Source organism: Apis florea, unplaced genomic scaffold, assembly GCF_048593485.1.
Source record: "Apis florea isolate Af1SG1 unplaced genomic scaffold, ASM4859348v1 contig_3326_pilon, whole genome shotgun sequence".
In the NCBI taxonomy this organism is placed as follows: domain Eukaryota; kingdom Metazoa; phylum Arthropoda; class Insecta; order Hymenoptera; family Apidae; genus Apis; species Apis florea.
In genome coordinates, this window is record NW_028256739.1 from 870,828 (window position 1) to 895,447 (window position 24,620).

Here is a 24,620-nt window from a genome sequence, read left to right on the forward strand (position 1 = left end):
ATGTGAATTTTAATTTTGATTTTGATGTCGAAAGATAATGAGTTTATTCATAATGAGTATTCAGAGATATCACGCGTTCACTGTAATGAATAATAATTTATCGCATAAAATTATACACGTTGTGAGCGTAACAAATACGACATCAATCTTGGATAAGAATTATTTACGAGTGATATATCTATGATGTGAATAAAAATTGATGCGATTCTAATCCATTTATTGTAGATATATAATAGATATACGATAGACCGTGAAATGAAGCTGTATATTTCTTTCAGCTGATATAATTATCGTTTTCTTCGTGCATATATTCTTCGATTCGTTTCGAACGTTTATTCTATTATCACATGAAATTGGATATATTTTCGTATTTCCATCTTCATCCATTCGTGTGATTTCCAATGAATGATTCAGAATGTCTCGATACTTTTATTACTTTTATATCTTCAAAATTTTTACTTTACAATTTCTCTATAAAGAAAATCAATATTTTCCACATTATTTTGTTATTAACTTTGGAAAAGAGCTACTAAACGATTCATATAATACCATTGTCGTTCGATAACGAGCATTATGCTCTGAATGCACGACTTTTTCTAACATCGTATCTGCTCTTTTCACGATAGAAAACGAATCGTCGAAGAGAAAGAAAGGAAAAGACGAGAAAGTGGGGAGGGGAAAAGGAAACTCAAGGATAGAAAATAGGAGGGAAAGGTTGCGAAGTTAGAGGAATTGTGAGGGAATTGCCGTTGAAAACCGTTGGACCATTTTTCTCCTTGATTTCTCGAACGTTTCATACGATAAGGAAACGTGGAATAACTTCCAGAGGTCTCGAGACTGTTTGGTATAAAGAGAAGAGAAACGAGGATTCAGAGGAGAAACCATAGACCGTAAATAACTTCGTTGCACCATTTCGTTTTCATTGAATGGTACAGACAGTTCAAAGTATACAATTTTATTTTATTGGAAAATTCTTTAAAAAAGTCTTCATTTATATCGAACTTCTATTTAACTTTGAACTTGAAGAATTATACAAATTGTATCATTGCACGATTAATATCTGTTTCACGAAATTTTGTTAATTCTTTCTTTAATTTTCCATTAATATCCCTATTAAGATTCGTGTACACGACAAACGAATCTTTAAATCCATAAAACTTTCTTCCGGAAGTGGACAAGTCCGATTAAACTCCAATGGTGTCCATATTTATTTTCCCTCGCGAAATCAACGACGTGTTAGAAAGCTTTATCGAGTGTCGTAAACGTGCAGTTTACATTGGCAGCCGATTTCGACACGTTCGAGCAGTTTCGTCGGTCCTAAGTCAACCTGGCCATTGTGGCTTGATGTAAGCTTTTCAAAGTTTACGAACACCGAAACAATTTTACCGCGGAATTTTCGGACGGAGGCCTCTGCGTTTCAACCAATATTTAGATCCTCGCTTTCGTTATACCAGTAAACCAAGGCTTTAGGCATCCCTCTCGTTTATTTTACGCGAGTTTTTCTTCTGAAAATTTATCTTATGCTTGAAACGAATCTAAAAAAAAAAAAAAAAAAAAAAGAAGAGAATCCATAATTATATAGATTTAATCGTTACAATAGTAGAATTATTAAATCGTTTTATACCGAATTATCATTTAATAATAATAAAAAAATAATTAAATTTCTCACTTCTGTAATACTATTAGATGTCATTAAATATATGTATATTTAACTACATTATATTTTATAACAATAATCTCCATTATGCGTCGGTCGTTCGATAAAATGTTCGATAAAATACTTATTTACTCATAGTCTACAGGGGAAAATGTATATATTTATGTAAAACAATCTTCTCTAACATTTCAGTGAATTAATTTCGTGAAATTAATCCTGCAAAAAATTAGCTTTGCCATTCTTTCAAGCGAATTACTCACACGATAATACATACCCCCAGATCATTTAATTCAATTATATCATACTATTCGATAACGTAGCGAAGGCTATCTCGACCCATTTGACATTGCGTACGATATTACGAAATCACGATAAACAAATCGGTGATAATTGACATGGATTAACAGTCAATTGAGAATTAAAGTGTCTCGACTAGGAGTGTGTGTATGTATGCATTTCCTTCTTTCGATACATATATAGCGTTGCAACGTGTTCCATAAGCAATGCGTGAGAGCAATACAGATTATGTAACATCTCTACGTGTGTGCCGTTCATGTAAATTGTATGCATACCACACACACCCTGTAATTGGATACGACCTTCGTGCAAAATACACGATAGTTGCAAGCTGTACGACATCCTCGAAACAACGTTTCGAATCCTCGAACCGCATCGGATCTGCTAGTTGGCGAGAACACTTTACATTGCTCGTCATGTGTGACGATCATCTCGAAAAGAAGTTCTCCTCGAACAGCTGTACTCATGCTGACGAAACGTTGCAATAAACTTACTACTGTCGCAGTAAGCAAATTGAACGACAAGGTGGATAATCAGACAACAGAAATAATTTCACGCTTCGCTGTTGACTCAGTGTTCCATTTTGCCTCGAACGAAGTCCAATTTGTGCGTGGTGTAAGAATTCTATTTTTAATTCGTCGAAATTTTAAAATATCGATTACGTATAGGCGGGCCACCCAACGTGACTATTTCAATTATTAATGAAACGTCTTCCATGAGTGAACGATCCTCAATGATAACGTTTGATTTTTATCTATCTATTTAAACCAAAAAGAAAATTTGTCATCAGTTTTTCTTATTTATATAATCACATTCATTTTATATCTACGGTAATTTTGCGAGAATAAGAAATTAAATTCTCTCTCAATTTTTCATAAATTCTTCTTTTCACGACAATCATATAGACACATAATCTTTAGATTATCTATAAAATTTTCTTCTCTAAAATACAACAAAAGTAACAAAAATATAATTTGATCCATCCACGAATGAAAATAATTAAGCCGATCGCGTTACGTGCACGTAACGATTATCGAAAGACGATACGAAATGGTTGAGAACCGCCGACTTGTGACGCTTCTCTTATTCCCGTCAAATACAGACCTCCCTCGGTCGACCTTCCGGAGGTGGTTGGAAGTGAAGGTTGTCCCGCAAACCTCGGCTCGAGCGGTGTGCGCCGAATGTTGAGTCGTATAACTTGCACACGTTGCCTCCATACACCCTAAGAACCTTTCGCCCACCCCCAGCTGTGGACCAAACGCCATTGAATGGAGTGTTTCACGGCAGGCTGCCGGCTCCATAGGCTTCGTGCCAGACACCACGATCTTTCTTTTATTTCCTTTCTCCCTCCTCGACTTTTTCCCCCATTCCCTTCCTTTGTCCTTTCCACTCTATACCTCCGTCTCTATCGTGGCCGAACTCTTTCTCTCGTTTGCTTTGTCTTTCGTTTCTCGTGTCTATCGTGCCTCTCGCGGTGCGATCCCTTAATTTGCAATTATTTTGCACTCCCAATATTCTATCCATTGCGATTCGATTTTGCGTGGCTCGAAATACGAGATTTTTTTTCTTTTCTTTTCTCGGTTTGTCTAAACGAATTCTCCCACTACGATATGGCGGTTATCATAAACGATGCTTTTGAATCGATGATAATATCCGATGGAAGGTGTATTTTCATGAATCGCCTTGAATTTTCAATGGGCCGTAGTTACAATCGGTGAAGAGACGTTATGAATAATACATACGACGACACCGTTATGTCTTATTTTCTGATTGGCCCGCCGAGAGTTTCCGTAAACTGTTCCACTTGAATCTTAATGCTATTGTATTAGACCCTCTGGTCTAGCTGGAGCAACTTTCTATCCATTATTTCGCGTTGAATGCGCATCGTAATTTAGTCGATGATGCGTCTGTTTTAATGTTGTAACTCGTACAACGATATGTGATCTGTATCAAGCAGAAATATTGGGTCACGATTTGGAAATTTTCATCGATTTGGAAATTCAATTTTTCGAATCATTTTATCCCTGAATTTATCTCTGTGTTTTCTTATTTTTTTTTTTCTTTTTTTTCCAGATCATATCCTCTCCTGTTTCATATTTCTTTACGATCTCACGTTCTTCTTTTCTTCCTATATTTGTTTGTCTTCTCATATTTTTTCTCAGCTTTTCTAACTCTTCTCAATACCTCTTCCTTTTAATCCAATTTGAAAAATAACTTTTTTCTTTCTTTCCTTTCCTCTCTTTTTCCATATATTTTCCTCTCTTCTTCTCATAAAAATTTTCCTCGCACACCTACATACGCTTTCACTCGGCCAACTTGGGACGTCCCAATTTTCCTTAGAACGCTCCGAAACATTGATATTGATTAAAGTATCCAAATTTATTGCTACAGCGTGGAATTGGAATCGAATGGAAGCGCAGTCTGGTCGCATTCCATCGAAGGTGCCGTTTACGATTATCGTGTTGCTTTTAGACAACAAGCCGCTTGGCGTTCCAAGTAACGAAGTGACGGGACGATTCCCAGGGCCGTACATTTCCCAGGCACGCTTCGAGAGTTCGAGGGATAAAAAAAAGTCAAGTTTGTAGCAAGATAGAGTCTCTGAGGGAAAACGATCCAATTTATCGCGCGTCTAGAAGCGTTACATCACTGTCCTCGACTTTGTTCACGACGATTCTCTTCGTTCGCTTAATTCTTGCTAAATGAGAATCGTATTACATGCTTTTATATACTTACGAGAATCACGAAACGAGAAGCGGAAAGACAGCTTCACATTTAAAAAAAAAAATGCTATTCTGGAATTATGACATCCAAAAAAATGGATACTTTATATCGACAATGAAAAAAGTAGCATAATTTATATTGATTTATTATTTCGTTAATTGAATAATATAGATTTTCTGTAGATATCGAAATCCAATATTATACATTCGTGTTTCGTTCAATCTGCATAAAACTTGCATCGAGTGATGTGGAATATTTTTTTTTTTTATACTTTTACATTACACGTAACAATAACTAAGAAACGTTTAAAAACATATCCGCTCTTTCTTGTTATTGAATTGCATTCGTTGATCGTGATAAATTCACTCGTTTTTCTCTCCTTTTTTACGTAATACAGAGAGACATGGAAAAAACATCAGGCGACGTTTCATTTGCTCGAAGTAAGCCGGTCAAGCTTTCAGAGTTAAAAATCTAAAGAATCGTATGGGAGCAACGCTCGAACGAGTTTGATGCGTCTCTTCACTGATATCGATAGAACTTATTTTTCCGACTGTCGCGTAGACGAGCCATTGCTCGAATGCAAGAAACTCTAAGCCGTTGAGTAATGACCAGGATGAAGGAAACAGCCACTAAGCCACCACGTTTGCTGGACCTTCCATCGAGACCTCCTCTCACAATCGTCCATTTCCACTCTCTCAGTTCCACTGTTAACATATTACCAACCGATCCATCGGTTTTACGCGATCCATTCTTTCCACGAGAATGCATTCACCCTTACTGAACAAAAAAGAAACCTTTTTATACATATATATATATATATATACTTTGCAAGTCTAATGCATTCTAATGAATTATTTAATTCAGTAATACTTTTTGCCCTCACCAATATGCCGAAAAAAACCAGCTTGAATCGAACGATAATTAATCAGAAACGTCAAACTCCGAATAATTATTTAACCCCGTAAAAACTAGAAATTAAAACTTGCAAATTGCTAATCCACTCCTGTAATCCTATCGAGAAACGTTGTACACATACACACACACACACACACACACACACACACACACGAGCCATTTAGCTTCTTAACCCGAGAATCGTGGCAAGAAGCGTGAATTTTCTAAGCCGACCGCAAGTTTCCATAACGTTGCAAGTTTCTTCCGTGGAGAACTCTTCCTCGAGATTAAGGGGCGCGTTTACCACCCCTTAGGAAAAACACGCTCGAGCCGTGCGAAAGTTGCGAGAGAGTCTGGCCTGGCTATCGACAACCGAGGTAAATCCGTATGAATGGTTTCGTAGGTGTGCATGGCAGCCGTTCTCTCGTTAAATTGAACCGGCTGAGAAATGGAGAGAGAGAGAGAGAGAGGGGGTGGGGGAGCAATTCGGGGGTTGGTTGGAGAAGGCGCTCGATGGCCAGCTTTGGGGGTAACGGAACAGGGAGACGTACGGACAAGCGACAAATGGACGGCCGTTCGTATTCACGGGCGTATTTCACCGGACCGGACACTGACCAGGCTGCTACCTCGAAAGCCAATACCGAGCCAGCCTCTCTGACCTTTTCTCTCCGCCCGTCCTTCCGCATTCATTGTTCCGTAACCGTCCACTTGTAACAGGGGACTTATCTCTCTCACGGACCTGTTCCCCGAGTCGTTCTCTAAGAAGGAATATTTGTCGGTCGCTCGCAACTATCCATTGGAATTCGTGTAATGATACCGCTTGAATTTTCCCCGTTGTCACGATAACGATGTGGAGGGGAATCAAGGAATGTGTGCCTCGCAGGAACAGGGGGCTTACGAGCGGTTGATTCGAATGAACGTTCTGCACGTTATTGCGTAATTGTTGTTGTTGACGTGTTGTTTTAGAAATTTTGATTGCAAAGTGTCATCACGAAATTTTAAGTGTTATCACAATTGTAATAAAGGATTGGAAACGTATGGGATTTGATGGTAATTTTAAAGAGAATTAAAGCTGAAAAGAATTGTAAGATTTTTCTCTGCAATTAAACTGGCAATACTCGTTTATTCCGAGTATACGATTATCCGACCGCTAAATTTCATTGAAATCGGGCATATCCGAAATATCTTTTGTTTCTCCACTGTTCGGGAATTAAATTCTTTGAAAGTATTAAATATCGAATTGTTTATTCGATATCCGGGTATAGGCGTGCTGTCATTAACGAACGAACGAAAAAAAAAAAAAAAAAGGTGATCGATCTGTACGGAGATCGAATTAAATTTAACTTGATTAAACAGTACAATTGTCGCGAGAATGCCGGATATTTCATCTCTTGCTTCTCATACACGCGCGTGTAAATTGAATAGATTGAGACGAATATCGGTTTTTCGTTTTATAAGCGTTTTATAATTTTTCTATTCGAAGGAAAATTAATTATCGGCCAATGATAATTATCCAATGAATCGATGATATATCGACGAGAGATGATCCTGTTGTTACTTGTTCTTGAAATCGAATAAATTCCTTTGTTCCAAACTTTGATTCTTTATTGTTTAAAGAGCGATGATTGACAATTATGTTGACAAATACTGCCTGCACAAAATCTCCTTTGATTTCCTCTCTATTTGTCTGTTTGTATGCTCGTGAACAAGGTGACGGAGAGACAAATCGATCGCATAAAAGAGGAATTATTACCGATTCGACTTGTTCGACTCTGCACTCGATAGCTAGTCGTTTCCATTTATAACTTCTCACCGTTGTTTATGGTAAACCACTACTCGTTTTCTTTCAATCCATTCGTCGTTGTAAATGCAAAATTCACGTCCGAATGAAATTTCTTTCTGTATTAACTTTTGAGAGTAACGTTTCTCAGTGTGCAAATTCCACAACGAAATTCTTTTCATCTCTTTAACCCCTACAATACAATTTTTAATATCAATCTTCAATATTTCCATTAACTTTTTTATCATATTATAAATAACGATTCTCCACAGAAAATAGTAACTCGAATCGATAAAAATACATTTTTTTCTTCTCGTAAAATCGAGTTCTTTCAATCTTGGCATCGTAGATTAAGAACGGATAACTGCCTGTATATAAAACGAAAAGAAAATTCGCCGAGGAAAACCGATGGAAACGGACGTAACGTCGGCGAGATGATTTCTTCATCGATGGTATTTCCTGTATCGCTGATTGAAGGAAACTTTCAATTACGGTGGGAGGGGGAGGGGGAGCGTCTAGGGTGGCCGACTTCGACTCTAATCGATTTAACTCATCTCCTTTCTCCCGATAATTGACAAGGATCGTGGCCTATTCGTGAACTGTTCGAGCTTTCTCGATAGATTCTTTCGGTTTATCGCGGATTGAGGGGCGATAAGAATGAATTTAATGGAACAGTTTTATCTTTGGCCATCGTTGCCTGATTGCGTGCCGCGATAAAATAACTTTGCCTCGATCTTATCGATCTTCCTACGAATCATACGATTATTATATTTCGCTTTTGTATTTGCATACAACTTTTTCTTTTTCTAGAAAAAAAGGGGGGGAGGGAGAGAGGGGAACAAAATTACTAGATTCTTCTCAGATTTTTGCAAAATTTCCACCCTTTGGCGGGATTCGTACGTGCGCAAGAAAGACTTTAAAACTCGAGAACAAGTTCGGGAATAAAATATGGTTCATCCCTCGAAAAACGGAAAAGGCACGTAGCTAAATCCTTGCTGTAGATTTGAAAAATGTCCGGATATAATTCTCTCTCCTTCTACTTCAATTTTTTTATCCCTGCCAGGGATAGAATTTTGTCACGAAGCTGAACGAAAGTTTCGGTGTAGGAATTTTTTACCTGTAAAAAAAAAAAAAAAAAACACTATATGATTCAGCAGCAAATTTGTTTCCTCCATTCCAATTGAAAATTGTGTAAGAATACGTAGAATAATTTGAGGAGCTTTGTTTCAATTCCGGGATTAAAATTCTTCGATCAATTACTGGATTTTATCTCGCGTGTTTAATCCTACGTAAATCCTGGATCATCCAGAGATTATATACGTGTGTTACTCTATAATGAAAATTCTTATTTTTTTTTTTTTTTATCTGACAGTGTCATGCAATCCAGTTCCAGGAACCTGAAATATCGATAACATCTATTAGAATGATGTACGATTAATAATTCATGCTATTTGCACATGTAACTTTCCCAGAATAATACGGGGTAATACGTGTGCAAAATTGTATAGATTTTATATCTAAATTTAAATGTAGACATCAATAAATTATTAGCTAGTTTCTTTTCTTCATAAAAATTTCATTAGAAAAAACTTGATGACCTTTAAATTCTATGATTAATATTTTTATGGTCGCAAAAAAAAATAAAAAATATCTCTTCGACCAATTTATCCACACACGACAATTTTTCACGATTAAAATTTCCAGCGAGAAATTTAATTACGCTTTATTCATTCTTTTTGTCGTTTTTGGAAAAAAAAACTAACTTGTAAAAGCTCCGACCAAAAGCTTCGTTTCGTCTTTGATGTACTTTTTGACTTTTTCGTCACCGCAAGCTTGGCGAAAGTTCTTCAACCTCTAAATCCGATCAAAAGCTTTGCGGATGTCAGCACAGCTGGTGCTGTTCACTATTTTGCAAAGTCGTTTAGAGAATTTATGAATTTTCGCCAATTTTTCGATATCCAACGTTTCATCTCGCGTAATGAAACGTTTTGCTTGTAAAACTTTGTACCCGATACACTTTTAATAAAATTGAACAACTGTGGATTTTTCTCGTTGCACGCGGTGCTCCCTTTTTATTTCCCGATTTTAAATCTTTAAATTTAATCTCATTGCTAAAAATCCACGCGCAACGCGTGTATATGTAATCACAAACTTTTCGACATCACAAACTTAGTTGCCAGTTTGTCGAAGAGATAAAAAGAAGAGTCTATTGTATCGTCGCCTGTTCGATCGAATTTAAAAATTTGCGACTACGGTTCGATGGCTTTGACACGATGGCAGCCCTTCGGCGAATCTTAGTCTTCGGTGAATGTACGAAAGCCCCGAGACCGTCTCCTCCTCCGTGAACGAGGAAATCGATATTCCATAAATGTGTAAATGTGTAGCCGAATCCGAATCATTCGATTTTCTAAGGAAACGACTTTTCCACCCGAGGCGTTTCAAAGTGTATTAACGATGAAACGATTGCGGTTCCCTCCCTTTGTTTGCATTCCCAGATTTTCTGCCACGATCTTCTTCCCCCCCTGTAAAGAAATAATGAAACGTTAGAAAAATGCAAAGTTTAGAATAAATATAGAATTAAACTTGTCGAAGTTAAATGTCGACGTTGATACATCGTTTAACGAAGAATGAACGATCGATCGAAACGTTTGAAAGAAATTATTAAGAGAGAAAAAAAGAAGAGGCGAAGTCGTGAGTTATAATTATAGAAATACGTAACTGTATATAATTTTTATTATTCCGGGATATTTCTATTTAATCTGCGATTAAACTGGTTTCCACGGAAATCGGAAACGTGTAATTTATCGTTTGCATAATACGAGATAATATTTATCTAATGCTTATCAGAGGCAAAATAATTTCCTCGGTCAATGTATCCTAAATATATTTATTTACTGTGAATATTTATGCGAAACGAGACGTACAACGTGATCTAGTTTCAAACGATTTGATAAATATTTCTTAACAAACAAAGAAGATGCACGATTATTTTCACTGTGAGTTTTATTTAACGCAGCGCAATGTTAAATCAATTAAATCATTAAGTGACACTTATCTTGAATCACGTTTTACATTATTGCAAGTTGATAATTGGTCAAATCGTTACTAAATTATCGAAATACTTGTGTAATTCGCTTATCGGCTGAAAGTTTAAACGATGAAGAGATCTTTGAACGATGTGTGTAAGTGATTTTCAGAAAATATGACTCATTGGAATTCCGAACTCTCCGATATAATTACGTTAGAGTAGATATTAATATTAATTTTGTCAGATGTTTCGCAAACGATAAAAATTTATCACGTCGTTCAGAAACGGAGCAAGCTTTACATAGATGAACGAAAAAAGACTTCTTCTCCAAGACTTGGACCAGAACCAAAGCCAATTTTCCGCCATGGTATCGCGAAAACAAGCGTAATTCGCGAGGATGAACGGGTATAAATCGCGTCCAGCATCAAACAAACGCATCTCGATAGAAATAAATCGGGCAACGGCCGGAAGAAGGGTTTCCTGGAACAAGGAATTAGCTTAATTACACAAAGAAAAATATTCCTCGGGAACTCGGAACTTAATTCCCCTCGTGGAATAATGCACGACCAGGCCAGGTTGATAAAAAGTTTTTCGGGAAATCGTGGAAGAAGAAACTTGCGAACCTTCTAATTTCGTGGAAGTGAGTTCGCGTAGGGGCTAATTGAATTTCATATTCGAATCGAGAGACAGTTCTCTGGTAATTAATTACCATTCAGGGATGCACGCATCGTCCTTCCACGTTTTTCTCGCCTCCTTCCCTTTTTTTTTTTCTTTTTGCTCAAAGAGTGCGGGCCACAGATGCTTCCTCGAATTTTCGAAGGAAGGGGAAATTCTTCCATGATTTTTTTTTTTAAGTCGTCCATTCGACAACACGACGACACAGCGTTTCGAGTTGTAATGCAGTTAGTTAATGGAGATGAATCGAAGAAGAGTAAGTTGCTTGCTGACAAACTTAATTTTCTTTCTTGAGAAGGAGGGCAAACTTGTTCGAGTAACTTGATTATTTCGTATTAAGTGGAATTTAATACATGGTAGAGTAAATGGTTTCTCGGATGGAAAGAACTTCATCTTTGTTTTGAAAAGAAAGTAAAAGGAATTCGATAATATCGTTGCGATAAAATTTTAAAGAACAACTCGATTGAATTTTTCTTCTTTTTTTGTTCGATCGATAGAAGCAAATGATACTTTTCTTTCTCTCTCTCTCTCTCTCACAATGATTCTATTTTATTTTTGTATATACATCGTTTTCCCACAAGGAAAATCCGAAGATTGAATTTCATATGGTGAGATATGAGAGGAATAACGTGCAGAAATATTCGAACAGTCAATGAAATCATCGTGCAAATCGTCTGAGGCGAAACAAAATGACAGTCAAGCGAATTGTTTACACATTGTTGACAAGGTGCCAACGTTACTCGTTATACTTCCTATTTGCTCCACTCTCTACTCTACGTTGTAAAAACAGGAATAAGAGAAATTGGTTGGAGAATAAAGATTGTACTACGATACACCTGTTCAATTGAAGAGTCTCTTTCACGGAGAGAAATCTCGATTCGATCCGAGGAATCTGTTCTTCTTCTTCTTCTTCCTTTTTTTTACGAGTATTGTTCCAAGCAACGGGAAAATAATTTGAAAAATTGTAGAAATTCGGATTTCTGAAATGTAAAAAAATGTGACATAAGGTTTACGGAAATTTTCAAACCTGATGAAACCTGATCTCCATCCTTCGTAATTTTTGTTTGCAATTTAAATTCGATGGTTTGCGATGCGGAGAAACCGGGGAAAACTTCCAATTTTCGAACGCTAATTAAAATTCAAAATTTTTCCTCGCGAACGTGTAATTAAAAAAAAGTTAATTAAAAACTTGTACAAAAACGTGAAGGTTTTAAATTTCAAATATTACGAAGAAACTCTGTGTATGTCATGTATTCACTTCGTAATTGTAAATTATTCACAAATTAAAAATGTATTATTTTTAACAAACAAAAAAAGTTAAAAAAAAGGAAAAGAATAATCGTTTTTCTCGAGTGAAACGAAACGTAATTCATCGTTCCCTTTACGTACAATTATAATTCGAATAAATAAACGAAATATATTTAGAAAAATAAACGCGTGATAACACGAATTCCATATCCAGTTTTATCCACCATTTCTCATATTTTTTTTTTATACGTGCCTAGTAGCCTCTTATATGCGTTCCAAGTGCATCAAATCATATTTCGCGTTATGGCAGCTCCATGAATCCACAAGAACGACGGGAATTTTTCGTCGTAAAATCCTTTAGTTATCGACTTTCTTCTCCAACGACGAACTTGTGTCTGTTAGCGCAACATCTTCAAATACGTTCCCTTTCAGAATTTCTCCTCTGAAAATTGCCCCTCAAAAATCGTCCCATTTCCCACAAAGAAAACTCTTCCTCTAGAACCCAATGGAAATCAATTTGTTCTATCGATTTTCGATGCCCGCTCGATTAAATTCCATCGCGCTTAAACACATGGAAAAAGTGTGCAATGGCAAACTCGGTCACCGGTCTGGTCGGATTCATGAATAACAAAAAAAATATTCCATCCCCGAGGCAATCGCATCATCCACACGATCGATGAGTACTTGTTGAATCAACTTTCACTCCCCGTTTCGTTTCAAGATTACCGACTTCCACGGAAGATCGCCTGGTTTTATTTTCACTCGATTATTCCCCTCGATGAAATCGGAAATTTTCTTGCCTTCTCGCGAGGAATGGAGCTTAAAGGGTGAACAGAGTGGGTCATCCTTCCCCTGCAACACGCTTTCCATTGTTCTCGACAAAGTTGCAAAGTCACGACACGAAGGAAATTACTCGTCTGGTATCTTGGTATATTGTTATTTCATGCCATATTTTATTTATCGCCGTGATCGAATTCCGGCAATTCAAAACCTTGCCTCAATTGCTTGTTTAATAAAATCGATTCGACTTAATTACAATTCGCAGATATTGTTTTGCTCGTCATACATCAAAACTTCCTGCAAAAAGTGTTGTTTGCGAACGCATTTCAGCGCGGGTGAATCAATCGAACGAAATCAATCACCCTCGTTCAACGCTCGATTCAAAAAATCAATATTCGAAAAAAAAAGTGAATTTCAAGAGTTTTAAAGAGTAGTTTCCTTCCACCACTGCTTGCTCGAACATGTCAATTAATTCGAAATGATTGAAACGGTTGTTGCTCACGCGATTGCGTACAGGTTTCATTTCGAAGTAAACGTCCATTGTCGGGTTCGAGATCGTAACGTAAATGTTTTAATAATGGGGGGGGGAGTTCAAATTGAATGGCCTGCATGCGCGCATAACACGCTCTCCCTGCAATGGCACCCGGAGGACTCGTAGACATCCGCGTTTTCCACGAACGAATCCACGGAATCGATTCCAAGTTTCAATAAATTTCGATTAGAATTGAAGGGAGACGAGAGACGACGAGATAAGAATAGGGGCAGAGTGGAAACGCGAGGAGGGGGATGATTCATTTCGATCATCTCGTCGAATAGGTGTGCAACTTCTCCCTCTCTCTTTTTTCTTCCCCCCTTCTCTAACCGCGGTTTTAACGAGACCTATATAACCCCTCCCTCCGTTTTGTCTTTCCTCGTTCTCGTTGATGGGGATCATTGCGACACGAAGAATGATATATTCGCGACAGGCTCATCGATCAGAGAAAGCAGTTTAATGGAGGCTATTGGGTTCAGGAAGCGAGAGAAAGGGAAGCGAAATTGGAATTCGTAATTCTTCAAATGTGCTCGCCCGTTTGTGAAACGCTCATTGACAAATTGTGTTATTAGATTCGATGATTCGAATATATATTATTCTATTATGTTATATAAAAAATGTTGTATTCTACGTGGACAGAAAAATTTTCATTAAAATCAGTATCTTTCAATTAGATTTGCATTTATTCCTCTTCGACGTTGGTATACGCGTGTGATGGATTGGATACAATTGAAAATGATGTGGAGAAATGTATGCGCACAAGCGACGTATCGTATCGTGGCTGTTCAAGGATAAATCGATAAGCGAAGGTACACGTGCATATCTGTTCTTCCATGTGCACACGATTCTTCCACGGCAAAGTTCCGTTATTAAATTAAACGATTCGGGTAAACAGCTCGAATTACACGATGCATTAGAACGAAAAATTGCGGAATGTCTGATTTTCCGATCGATTTTTCGAAGAATTGATGGAAAAGAGGATGCTCGATTCCTAACTTTTCCAGTTAATATGTTAAATTTCCTCGAGGAATTTGTGCATGTAAACCCAACGGTATCTGATCAATTCACGGCACAGAAATAATTTCACGGGGATTGGTATTCTACGGGGAATCCACGTTTCTTTCTTTTTTTTTTTCTTTCTTTCTTTCTTTCCACTTTCAAGATTTCAAGCCGAGACCACCACGGATAGATGGATCGCTCGTCCGGAAAATTTACCGGGAGTAAAATCGTTTCGTGATCACACGATCCTCGAGAGACTACAAACGAACATCCATTCTCGAATTATTGGAATTTCTTCTTCGTCACAGAGAGGCAAATATATTTTGTTACTCGATTTACCGCCCCGCCTCTTTCTAATGGCGAACCTCATTAAATTAAAATTTGATACGATAACGTGGATAACGTTGCATTCTCTGCTTTTGATTCTTCTTACATCTATACCCAGAATATGTGGTATCATCACGTTGATTTTCAGTTATTAATTTTCATTAATAATAAAGTTGTAACTTTTCGATTCTGCCTCTCCCTCATGGCGAAACTTAAATTTTAAATTCGATAGTAATTATTTATTAATCTCTTAAAATTGTAACCTAAACCGATAATAAATGCATATTAAGAATCGTTAAAATTTTAATCTTCGATGTTAAAAGCGTCCATCCCTTTTATTCGCGTAATAGGAGGAAAATCATCGTTTCACAGATTTTCCAAATGGAATTGCGAGATTTGAGAGAGACGATATCATCGTTTCATCGATGAGAAAGGTTATTTTGGAAAGGCTGGTGTTAAATTACAAGGCAAATTTACTCTTACTACTCCTCTTGCATGACCCTTCCCCGACGCGTGTTTTCGCATGATGGCATGCTTTGGCCCGGGGAATTCGTATCCTCGGCGACGAATGAGCGGAGTCTTTGCTCAAGCATGAATCTCCCTAGAAAGCAAACAACAATTCCATTCGGGGTTACACGGTCTAATTTTCTGGGCACTCATTGTTGCAGGCACACACGCCCCTACTTGCGGCTGACACGAGACATGTAAGTAGACAAAACAGATGGTGTGAACACAACAACAACAGCAACACAATGCACAATATTATTCATAATAATTGGACATATTGTGACGTATTGTGATTCGTTAAAAGTGCTCGAGTAATCTAACGAATACGATATTTGCGTTGTAGGAAACATTGTTGAAAATGTTATTAGCACTGTGAACATATATAAGATCGTATAAATATTTACTGCAAAATGTTTATTCCGTGGAAGAATAAAAATGAATCGATATTGTGACATTAATAATATGATATTAATTAATCGTATCGTAATAATAATAATATGTCGTATTAATGATCAATAATAATTAACTAAATTATAATATAATAATATAACATAATGATGTAATAATTAATTGTTCGTATAATTTTCTAATTATCAGTGCTAATAATATTCTGAAAATTTTCACATTGTATCGTATCATCAAAATTTTGACAACAAATACTTTCATAATACTTTCATAAATCAATCGCTCTAATCAACTTTTCTTTTGTATCTGTATAACAACAATTGGAAGCATTTCGATGCGCAATATGCGCAATTGTCGAAAAATAATTCATTCGATCCTGTATCGTATTTCTCCTCATCCCTTGTTCGAACAAATTCACGATTAAACATCAATAATATCCGGTTATACACCCAGCCGTAATAATTTTGCAATTAACCGCGTTTCACGAGCTCGAATTTCCGCAAATTGTTTTTCCTTCTTTCCAGAATTAAAATTATAGTTCAATTGTGCGTCGATTTTCCTTCTTCAATAAACGAATTAGAATTTCTTCGTTTCGATACTCTGTTTTTATTTTGACAGAAAATTTTGTTTCTTTTTCTCTTTCCTTCCTTTCTTTTTCTTTCTACACGATAGAAGCTTCGCATTCATTTTTCATTTCCATAATCGATTTTTACAGGGTTGTCAGGATTATCTATGCAAATATGTTTGATTCGATTATGTTCGCAGATCAGGTAACACGTTGAAACTAGAGTAACAATTCTATTCTCTAAAGAATCGAATTTGAGGAAATACGTACCACAATTATATATTCTTCTAACCCAGTAATGACTCGAAGGATATTAGATTTTAAGGTTCGATAAATCTGTCGATAATTTGCTGCTTTCAACTTATCGTAGTTTACATTTACACATAATTTCCCTAAGGATATTGTTTAATGAATCATGCAGAGAAAATGCGGTGGATAATTATTTGACCCCTCGACCCATTACCGTTAATGATTACCAATTGCACAATTATCGAGCGAATTCGAGTTTGAATCGATTAACCAAACTACTATCTATCCTCTATCTTTTATTATTTCCCTCGTTAATTCTCGTTAATTTTTCCCATTCCACCCGGTATCATCCTATGATTCACTTCCTTCGATCACCTCTCGCTCGCGTGGTTCAAAATGTCGAGGGTAACCTGCCCTTTTCAGCAAACTTGACAACCAATCCTTCCTTCCACCATCGTCGTCACGCTATTCGAATGAAAAGATTCATGAAGGGGTTTTATTCGACTCGTTTTGAAATTCAACCAAGACGAATGCATATTTTACCTGTAGATCGTGGTAAAGGGAAACGAGGGTGTAGAAAGTCGAAGAAGGAGTATCCACCCGCTAAATCGAGTAAACCCCCGATTCTTGTAACTTTCTGGAATGCCGACGATTATCTTTCTCATTCCTTGATTCTTGCTTCTCCCCTTCGTCGATCTGTTTCGCGCGCTTGGGATTCCAGGAAATGAGATCAATTTCACGCCAAGGAACCATCTCCATCTCCACTGTTAGATCCGTTTCGCGATGAAATTAGTCTCGAAATATATACGAGGGGAGAGATTATGTAAAATTTTATCGATGCAACAAATTTCCTCTATAAGGGAATTTCATTGGCGCGAATTGTCGTAAGATTTAGGTATTCTCTGCGGGACCATTTTGATCTCCCGGCTGTGGGATCTGAAATCTGGAATTCCGTGTAGCTGTTCTACCATTCCCCTTGAGAAAACACATCCCTGTTTCGCATTATCTCGGCTCATCGGAATCCTAATTCCATTAGATTTCCCTCCATCGTTTCTCTTTCGACGCTTGTTTCCCATTCAGGGATAACACCGATTGTTATTATCCTCGCGACATTTCCATTCGGTTTATCTTATTACAGTGGATACGGTTAATTCAATTTATCGCGTATGCATCTCGGGTGTTGTTACAATAAATATAGATTCGTGAAATTTGTGAACAATACTTCTCAAAAATTGGAAAAGTTGCAAAATCGATACTGCGCTTGCGACGATATTTCGTTCAAGAGTGAAGCGACATTATCGAAATAGCCGAATGTTTTTATAATGTAACAAATACTCCGCGCAAAATGATTAATAGCTCGAGCGCATTTTCCTCCTCCAGCTTATTTTTTCGAATCCTCTTCGCCTATCAGCGCGTGATACGTTGCTCTCCCCGCGTTTCCAGCCCCTAAAATTATATTACGGTCGAGGGGCGTTGTAACGGGGACGTGTCATATGAATGACGTGAGCATGTGCCCCTCCCCCTCCCCCTCGAATTGTCGAGATTATGTCGGTTGGATCGAAGTTTCCGGTCCTCGAAGGGCATCCTTCGATTCTGGTTAAATTAACGGAAATGAACGTCATTTTAGCATCATCCTGCGATCCGGTTTTACGATGCTGAAGATTGAATCTGGTTGTAAATTGATCTAGGCCCATCCTCGCGCTAGAAATATTTCCACGTCGAGTTTAATTAAGGATTTTTAATTCCAACGTATTGGAAATTTACCTGTATTGTTAATGTGATGACACGTTTCCACGAATTTTTTAATCTTTTTAATCTCACAGCTAATGTAATTATGGTAGGGCACATCCAGCTTGTCTAACACGTAGTTAAATGCAGCTGGTAGATATATTGTTTTAGAAGATATAAATTCATATAAATATCAACTCTTTTTTAATGCAAATCGTGAACAGATTTCAAACCTATATTAATCATCATCAAAGTTATGGTTGAATAAAATAAAATTTTCATGAATATATTTCTTTGAATTATAATCTGGTTTATCTTCATTCTTATTATCATCACCAAGCTGAAGATTCGACAGCCAATAAACTTATTGGAATCGGCTCGGTGGAAGTCTGGCTCTATTGGATCCCTTCCCCAAAATCGATCGATCCAATCTAAAGTTTGAAGCTTCCTTTCAATATCTGTTTACCGGCGCAATCTAGCTACAATCACTTGTTTAATATTAAAATGGAAGAATTGTTCTACTCTTGATAGAAATTAGCTATATAAGTTGTTTTCGCTTCGTAAACGTACGCAGTTACGGTTACAGGGATCGAGGAATGAATAGTTAATAGTTATCGGCGTACAGTATTACAAGTAATTGGTTTTTTCCGTTCGTTGAAATGCTCCGCGCATGCAATAATTCCCTCCATCAAAAGGTAATTAAGCGGCCGGCTTTTGTCCCTTCAAACGCGTCATTCGTATCGTATTCATAAATAATCATTCCCACATTATTCGTATTCTATCGTAGATAATTCGTATCTAGATTAAAACATATACACACGGTTTATCGTATTCATGGATCGATTATAAATTGGCGTCGAGTATTACTTATCGAAATTACCAGATATTTCCAGATCTACGAGTGAATCATCCGGCTATGACGTTCAAATAAACCATCCGATCGAGATTCAATATTTCCAGCCAGACAATAACGGATCCAGTAACAAAATTGTTGATTGAACGAAATGACTCGACCAATGAAATGTTTGTATTGCAATTGGACGAGATTTGTCGTGTGTGCATGCGAATATGTAGATTCCCAAAGGTTTCGTCGCGTCGCTAATTTCGATAATTTCCAAAATTTACGTCGAATTTATTGTCGATCGATTGTCTAAGCCAAATTAGATAGCGGAATATATTTATTATTCGGAGAAAGACAATGTTTATTCATGCTCGAGTTTGCATTAACATTTAGACTCACAATCTATTGCAAGGAATTTTTTTACGAGAAAGTCGTACGATGATCTCTGATATTTTGATCGTACAAAATTTAGGGGATATCCTCGATATTTTATGTCACTTTCGTTTCGATTATTATTTAATTTTCATCGAATCTTTATTCCTCTTCTTAAAGATAAAATATTAAATATACTTCACCCTATTCAAAATATACGTAGAGTTACAAAAGAGATTTTAATTTTTCAATTAAATCCAAAGATCTCGTTAATTTTCAATCATTCAACTTGGAATGAAAAGCTTGGAATATAAATCCAAGCAGGGCAAATATATCAAATGATCGAATTAGAAAATTTTTAAAATAACAAATTTTTGTGTCTTTTAAGATAAAGATGTCCAAGTGTCAAGTATTGTAACCTGAAAAACTCGAGAAAAAAGTTATCCAAAAATTAGACAAGGGTGGAAAACATTCTATACTGTAGTTAACACGAAATGGCACCTAAGTGCTCGCAGTTGAACAAAACTTTTAAAAAGCGCGTAACAATTCGAGCCAATTTATCTTTTGGAACTGCTGGAAGCCCGGTCGTACGGGCCATTTAAGGGCAAGATAAACCCTGAAAGGACTTTGTTCCGCGCCACCTCTCCCTTTTAAGTAGCCCGGCAATTTTTGTACCTACGTGAAAAATGGGGCAATTCGAGCAACCTCCACCTCATTCACAGCGAGCCACCATCCATTTACATTTCGCTCGTATCTCTCGATCGTTGACCCGCCGTGATTAATTTACTCGAGCAGACCCTTCGTTTGCTCAAACTTCCAATCCTGTTAACTTTTAATTCTCCTCGGGGACCTTTGCCTCGGTTCTTATCTGAAAATGCGGTTGAAAATGCGCTTCCAATTTTCTTTATCTTCCCCTCGAGTGTGGATGTTCTCCCGTTTCAATGTTTGCGATTTCATACCGTCGGATTTTCAATTTGCGAACCACGTTTGCATCCTTTTGAAACCACGTTTCAAAAATTGAGGTCTGTACAAGTGGAGTGGTGGACAGGAGGGTGGACATTTGACTCTGAAACAAAAGTTTTTTACCGGAGACTTGTTCTAAAAAGTTTCTTCTTTGTGAGAGAACAAAAGAGAAAAGAAGATTTACACGAGAAAGATGTTATTTATTTAATTTCGTAGTAACAATATAATAAAAATCAATAAAAATACTTATCATCATTTAATTTCATTTTCTATGTTGAATGTAGGAGGATTAACTCAAATTATACAGCTTTGACTTTTTCATTCCACCCTGATGTTCACCCAACGAGTAGTTGTTCAAACGTGAACGGGCGCTTTGTTGTCCTTCCTCCTCATTACTTCCCTACGTACGGGGAGCGAAGTAGAAAATTTCGTTTGCGTATTGGCCTATTTCTCGATACATGGTGAAATGAACCGTGCACCATAGGGTTTTTGTTGAAACGTTAATTAATTTTTGAAACAAAATAGAGACACGAAAATTCGAAGATCAAATCCTTAATGATAATAAGTTTTCTAATATAAAAAAAAAAAAAAAAACAAAATGTCAAATTTATGAAAGAAATTTTGCTCGAATGAAATAAAATCATTTTCATTTTAACAAAAAACTTTAAAATTATGAGGAGTTTAAACACGATGTCGTAAAAGGTCAACTAGAAAATAATTGTCAACTCCTTGCTGGGAATATCCAATGGAATTCCGGCGAAATACTCGCGGAGTAATAAATCAATTCGTATTTGTCAGCGGCTGGCCACCGTCCGTATCGTCGAAAATCTATTTACCACAACGTGACACGTGAGCCTGCGGCGATGTCTCGTTACCCTAAGCGCTTCGAATACCTAGGCACAACCTATCTAGGCTGTGTGAATTTCAGCACGGAGTTAGAAGATCATAAAATTACTAAGCGTGAACCGTAAGTGTGAGGAATGAAGTTGAGAGAAGAGGATCGATCTCGTCGCCGATGCTCATTGTTTGATTTAAGATCTCGAACGTAAATACGATTGAGAATCTCCATTGTTCGATTTAATAGAAAACAAGAGGAAGAAAATTTTTGGAATATAGAATGTAGAATCGTTTTAAACGTGTTATTAATCGTGGTAAGATTTTTTCAAATTAAATTTTCATTTCCATTTACGTTGTGGCGAGGAAAAATTTACATCGTTGCGAATATAGATTGGAAGATACGATGGAGATACTTATCATAAAATATTTTGCGTTACATCAGAAAGATGTAAATTCGGGAAGTCGAAGCAATCTTGATTAAAAATTCATTGTTTCTCCATTTGTAAGTGGGAAGATGTACGATCGAAGCTTGGAAATAATAGTTAACAAGGCTCGAGACTGTAACGAATTATATTTCCACCCCCTTCTAGAAGTTCTCTAAATACCTAGGAAGCTGTACATTAACCGGAATGAGAAACGGTTATCGCCTCGTTCGCTTGGAAAACCAGCGAAATTGCCAACGAGATAAGACAAGCACGGTATTAACCGTGGAATACCATGATGGAACTGTAAATTTATTCCATGATTGTAGTCCACGTCAGCAGCGTAGCATCGCTAAAGAATTCGCAAAAGAATTCGATCTCGTATTATGCCGATCACGTCCCTCTGCTTGGTTTTCTTTTCGATTTTCTCCCTTCCCGATCGTTCTTTATATCCCTCTTCTCCCTCCAGAAGGGGTTGTCAAATCTCGCCTTCCTTTCGCACGTAAAATCTCCACCCCTGATACTGGTTTCATTGGATTACATAGGGGAAACAAGGGGTGGAGCACAAACCAAGATCGAACGAATATTTCATGATATAAAATTATATATATATATATAGGAAATATTTATTTGACGAGTGGAAAAATGTGGAAGACAATTTAATTGTCTTACCTGATTTTGAAAATAAAAATTCTGCATCTTTTTTTTTAACGAGAATTTAGAGAAATTTTCGTGATATTCGAAGAGGATGAAGTTTTTCATCCGATTGAAATGGATCTATATTGTGAAATTCGTTCGATTTTATAACGAAAATGTTACAAATTTAAAAAGAAATTATTCAGATTATATTCTACGGATCCAGATTATTAATAATTTATGATACATGATACAAATTGCAATATACCGTGAATTAATTCCTGTTTCTCAGGGAATCGTATACGCTTCTGATGGCTTTTGATTAGCGACTTGGTAATTATGCTCAAGTTCATTTACTACATTTACCTTTGGGTCTGGAATTAACCAGTTAAATGTTCATGACGATGTGCTCGAGTGAGAGAGTATTCAAAAGTATATCTTCGTTATACGTATTTATTTTTAATTATACTTTGAACAATAATTGATTTTATCCGGATAAAAATTTGAGATAAGAAAAAAAGAGAATTTCTTCGACGAGCACGAAACAGATCTAATTGGAAAATTTTTTCTATGGGATGAATTAAGAGAAAATACATTTTGATCAAGCTCGTATCGTAAATTAACACTGTATATAAAGAGAGATTTTCACGTAAGGTTTCCCTCACCATGGAATTTAATACCGACGTTATAATGTTTAGGATGCTTTTACATGGCAGGAATTTCATATTACGTTCACACGACGTGTAACATTGTAATTAATTTTGCTCCCCATATATTTCTTCCGTTGTACAATTTAATTTATAATGATTTCAATATCGTCCAATAGTAGCAAAAGTAGTATTTCGATACATTTTTTACAACCTAGCTCAGCCTCTTTTCACAATCTTCTCTTTTTGACGTTAAACTGAAAAGTATCTATGCTCAGTCTTTCCCCGATCAGTTCAAAAAAGAAAAAAATTATTGAGATTTATTGAATCCTACTTTATCAGTCATTGCATAAACGATGAAGTAACATCTTTTGATCCAGAATTTAGAATTCCATTATCGACATTTTATTTGTAAATCGTGAGAATCGTCGAAATTACACGTCGTCAATAAAGATCATTATTGAAGATCACAATTGTCCGATGACAGTAATAATTGAAATTAAAATATTCACGATGAGCACGTCGAGCAGCATCGATCCGGGGAATCGTAGTTATTCGCACAATTGCTTTAAAGTTAAGTTAATTATTCTGAAACTAGCTTTATGAATCCCATGCAAAACTCGCCATCATAATCTCGTTTCGAACGAAATCTCGTTCCATTCCTCATCCACCATTTACACGGTGTAATCCGAAACTGGAGCCACTGGGGGAAAAAGTACATTTGCAATGTATAATCGAGCTTTCGGTGAAGTTAGTATTAATTAGTAGGGGATCGTTGGAGAGTATGCAAATCGAATAATAACTATGTTGAAAATCATAATATAAACTTAATATAATATTCCTTTTTTTTTTTCTTTCTTTCTTTCTTTTTTTAACTTCACCTGAATTCACATACAACACGTAACACCGAATGTTATTCCATCAGTTTCTTCTCGTTTTTCCACCTCCCCTTCCTCCTCCTTCTCTCTTTCTCCAACGTAAAAATGCGTTTGTACACGAGCTTCGGTATAATTTTACCCCGTTTTTTCAAAGCGTCAAAGCTTTGGCCATGACTCGTCCGCTTTCATTTTTGGCCTTGCTTTTTCCACGCGGTTGCTCGGATTATCGCGTATAACAGGGCACAAGGCGCACAGGGCACTGTAAAGAAACACGGAAACGCTGTTAATGAATATTTATATCATTATCGCGGTTCGTATATTCTCGTGCAAAGAAAGCTCTCCAATTGTATCAGCTCGGCCGACTACGATTTTTTTTCCTTTAACGTAGAAATCTTGGAAAAACATTCGCGACTTCTTCAAAGGAAATATACCCAAAACTGTATGAATTCATGGATATCATTTCAGAGATATTCCAAACGATTCGAATTCTTTATTTCAAGAAGAAAATATTGGAAAAATATAGATAAATTATTAAAATTGAGGAATACGATCTTCTGTTCTTTCGATCTTTCAATTCAATTCAAGATTTAATTTCTCGCCAACGTTTCCTTTTTTTCTTTTTCTTTTTGTTC

At 36.7% G+C, this 24,620-nt stretch overlaps 1 protein-coding gene across 23 annotated transcripts in view; it reads left to right on the top strand.

The window, feature by feature from the left end:
* The window catches only part of dlg1 (MAGUK family member discs large 1), a 516,408-nt gene that overhangs the window by 397,806 nt on the left and 93,982 nt on the right, over window positions 1–24,620 (top strand). For 21 of the 23 annotated variants that reach the window (XM_086911654.1, XM_086911656.1, XM_086911657.1 and 18 more), the window contains one exon: window positions 15,607–15,642. The exons of the other annotated variants lie outside the window; for them this stretch is intronic. In XM_086911654.1, coding sequence (XP_086767780.1) covers window positions 15,607–15,642 — 36 coding nt within the window. The remainder of the gene's footprint in view (window positions 1–15,606; window positions 15,643–24,620) is intronic. 23 annotated transcript variants of the gene reach the window in all.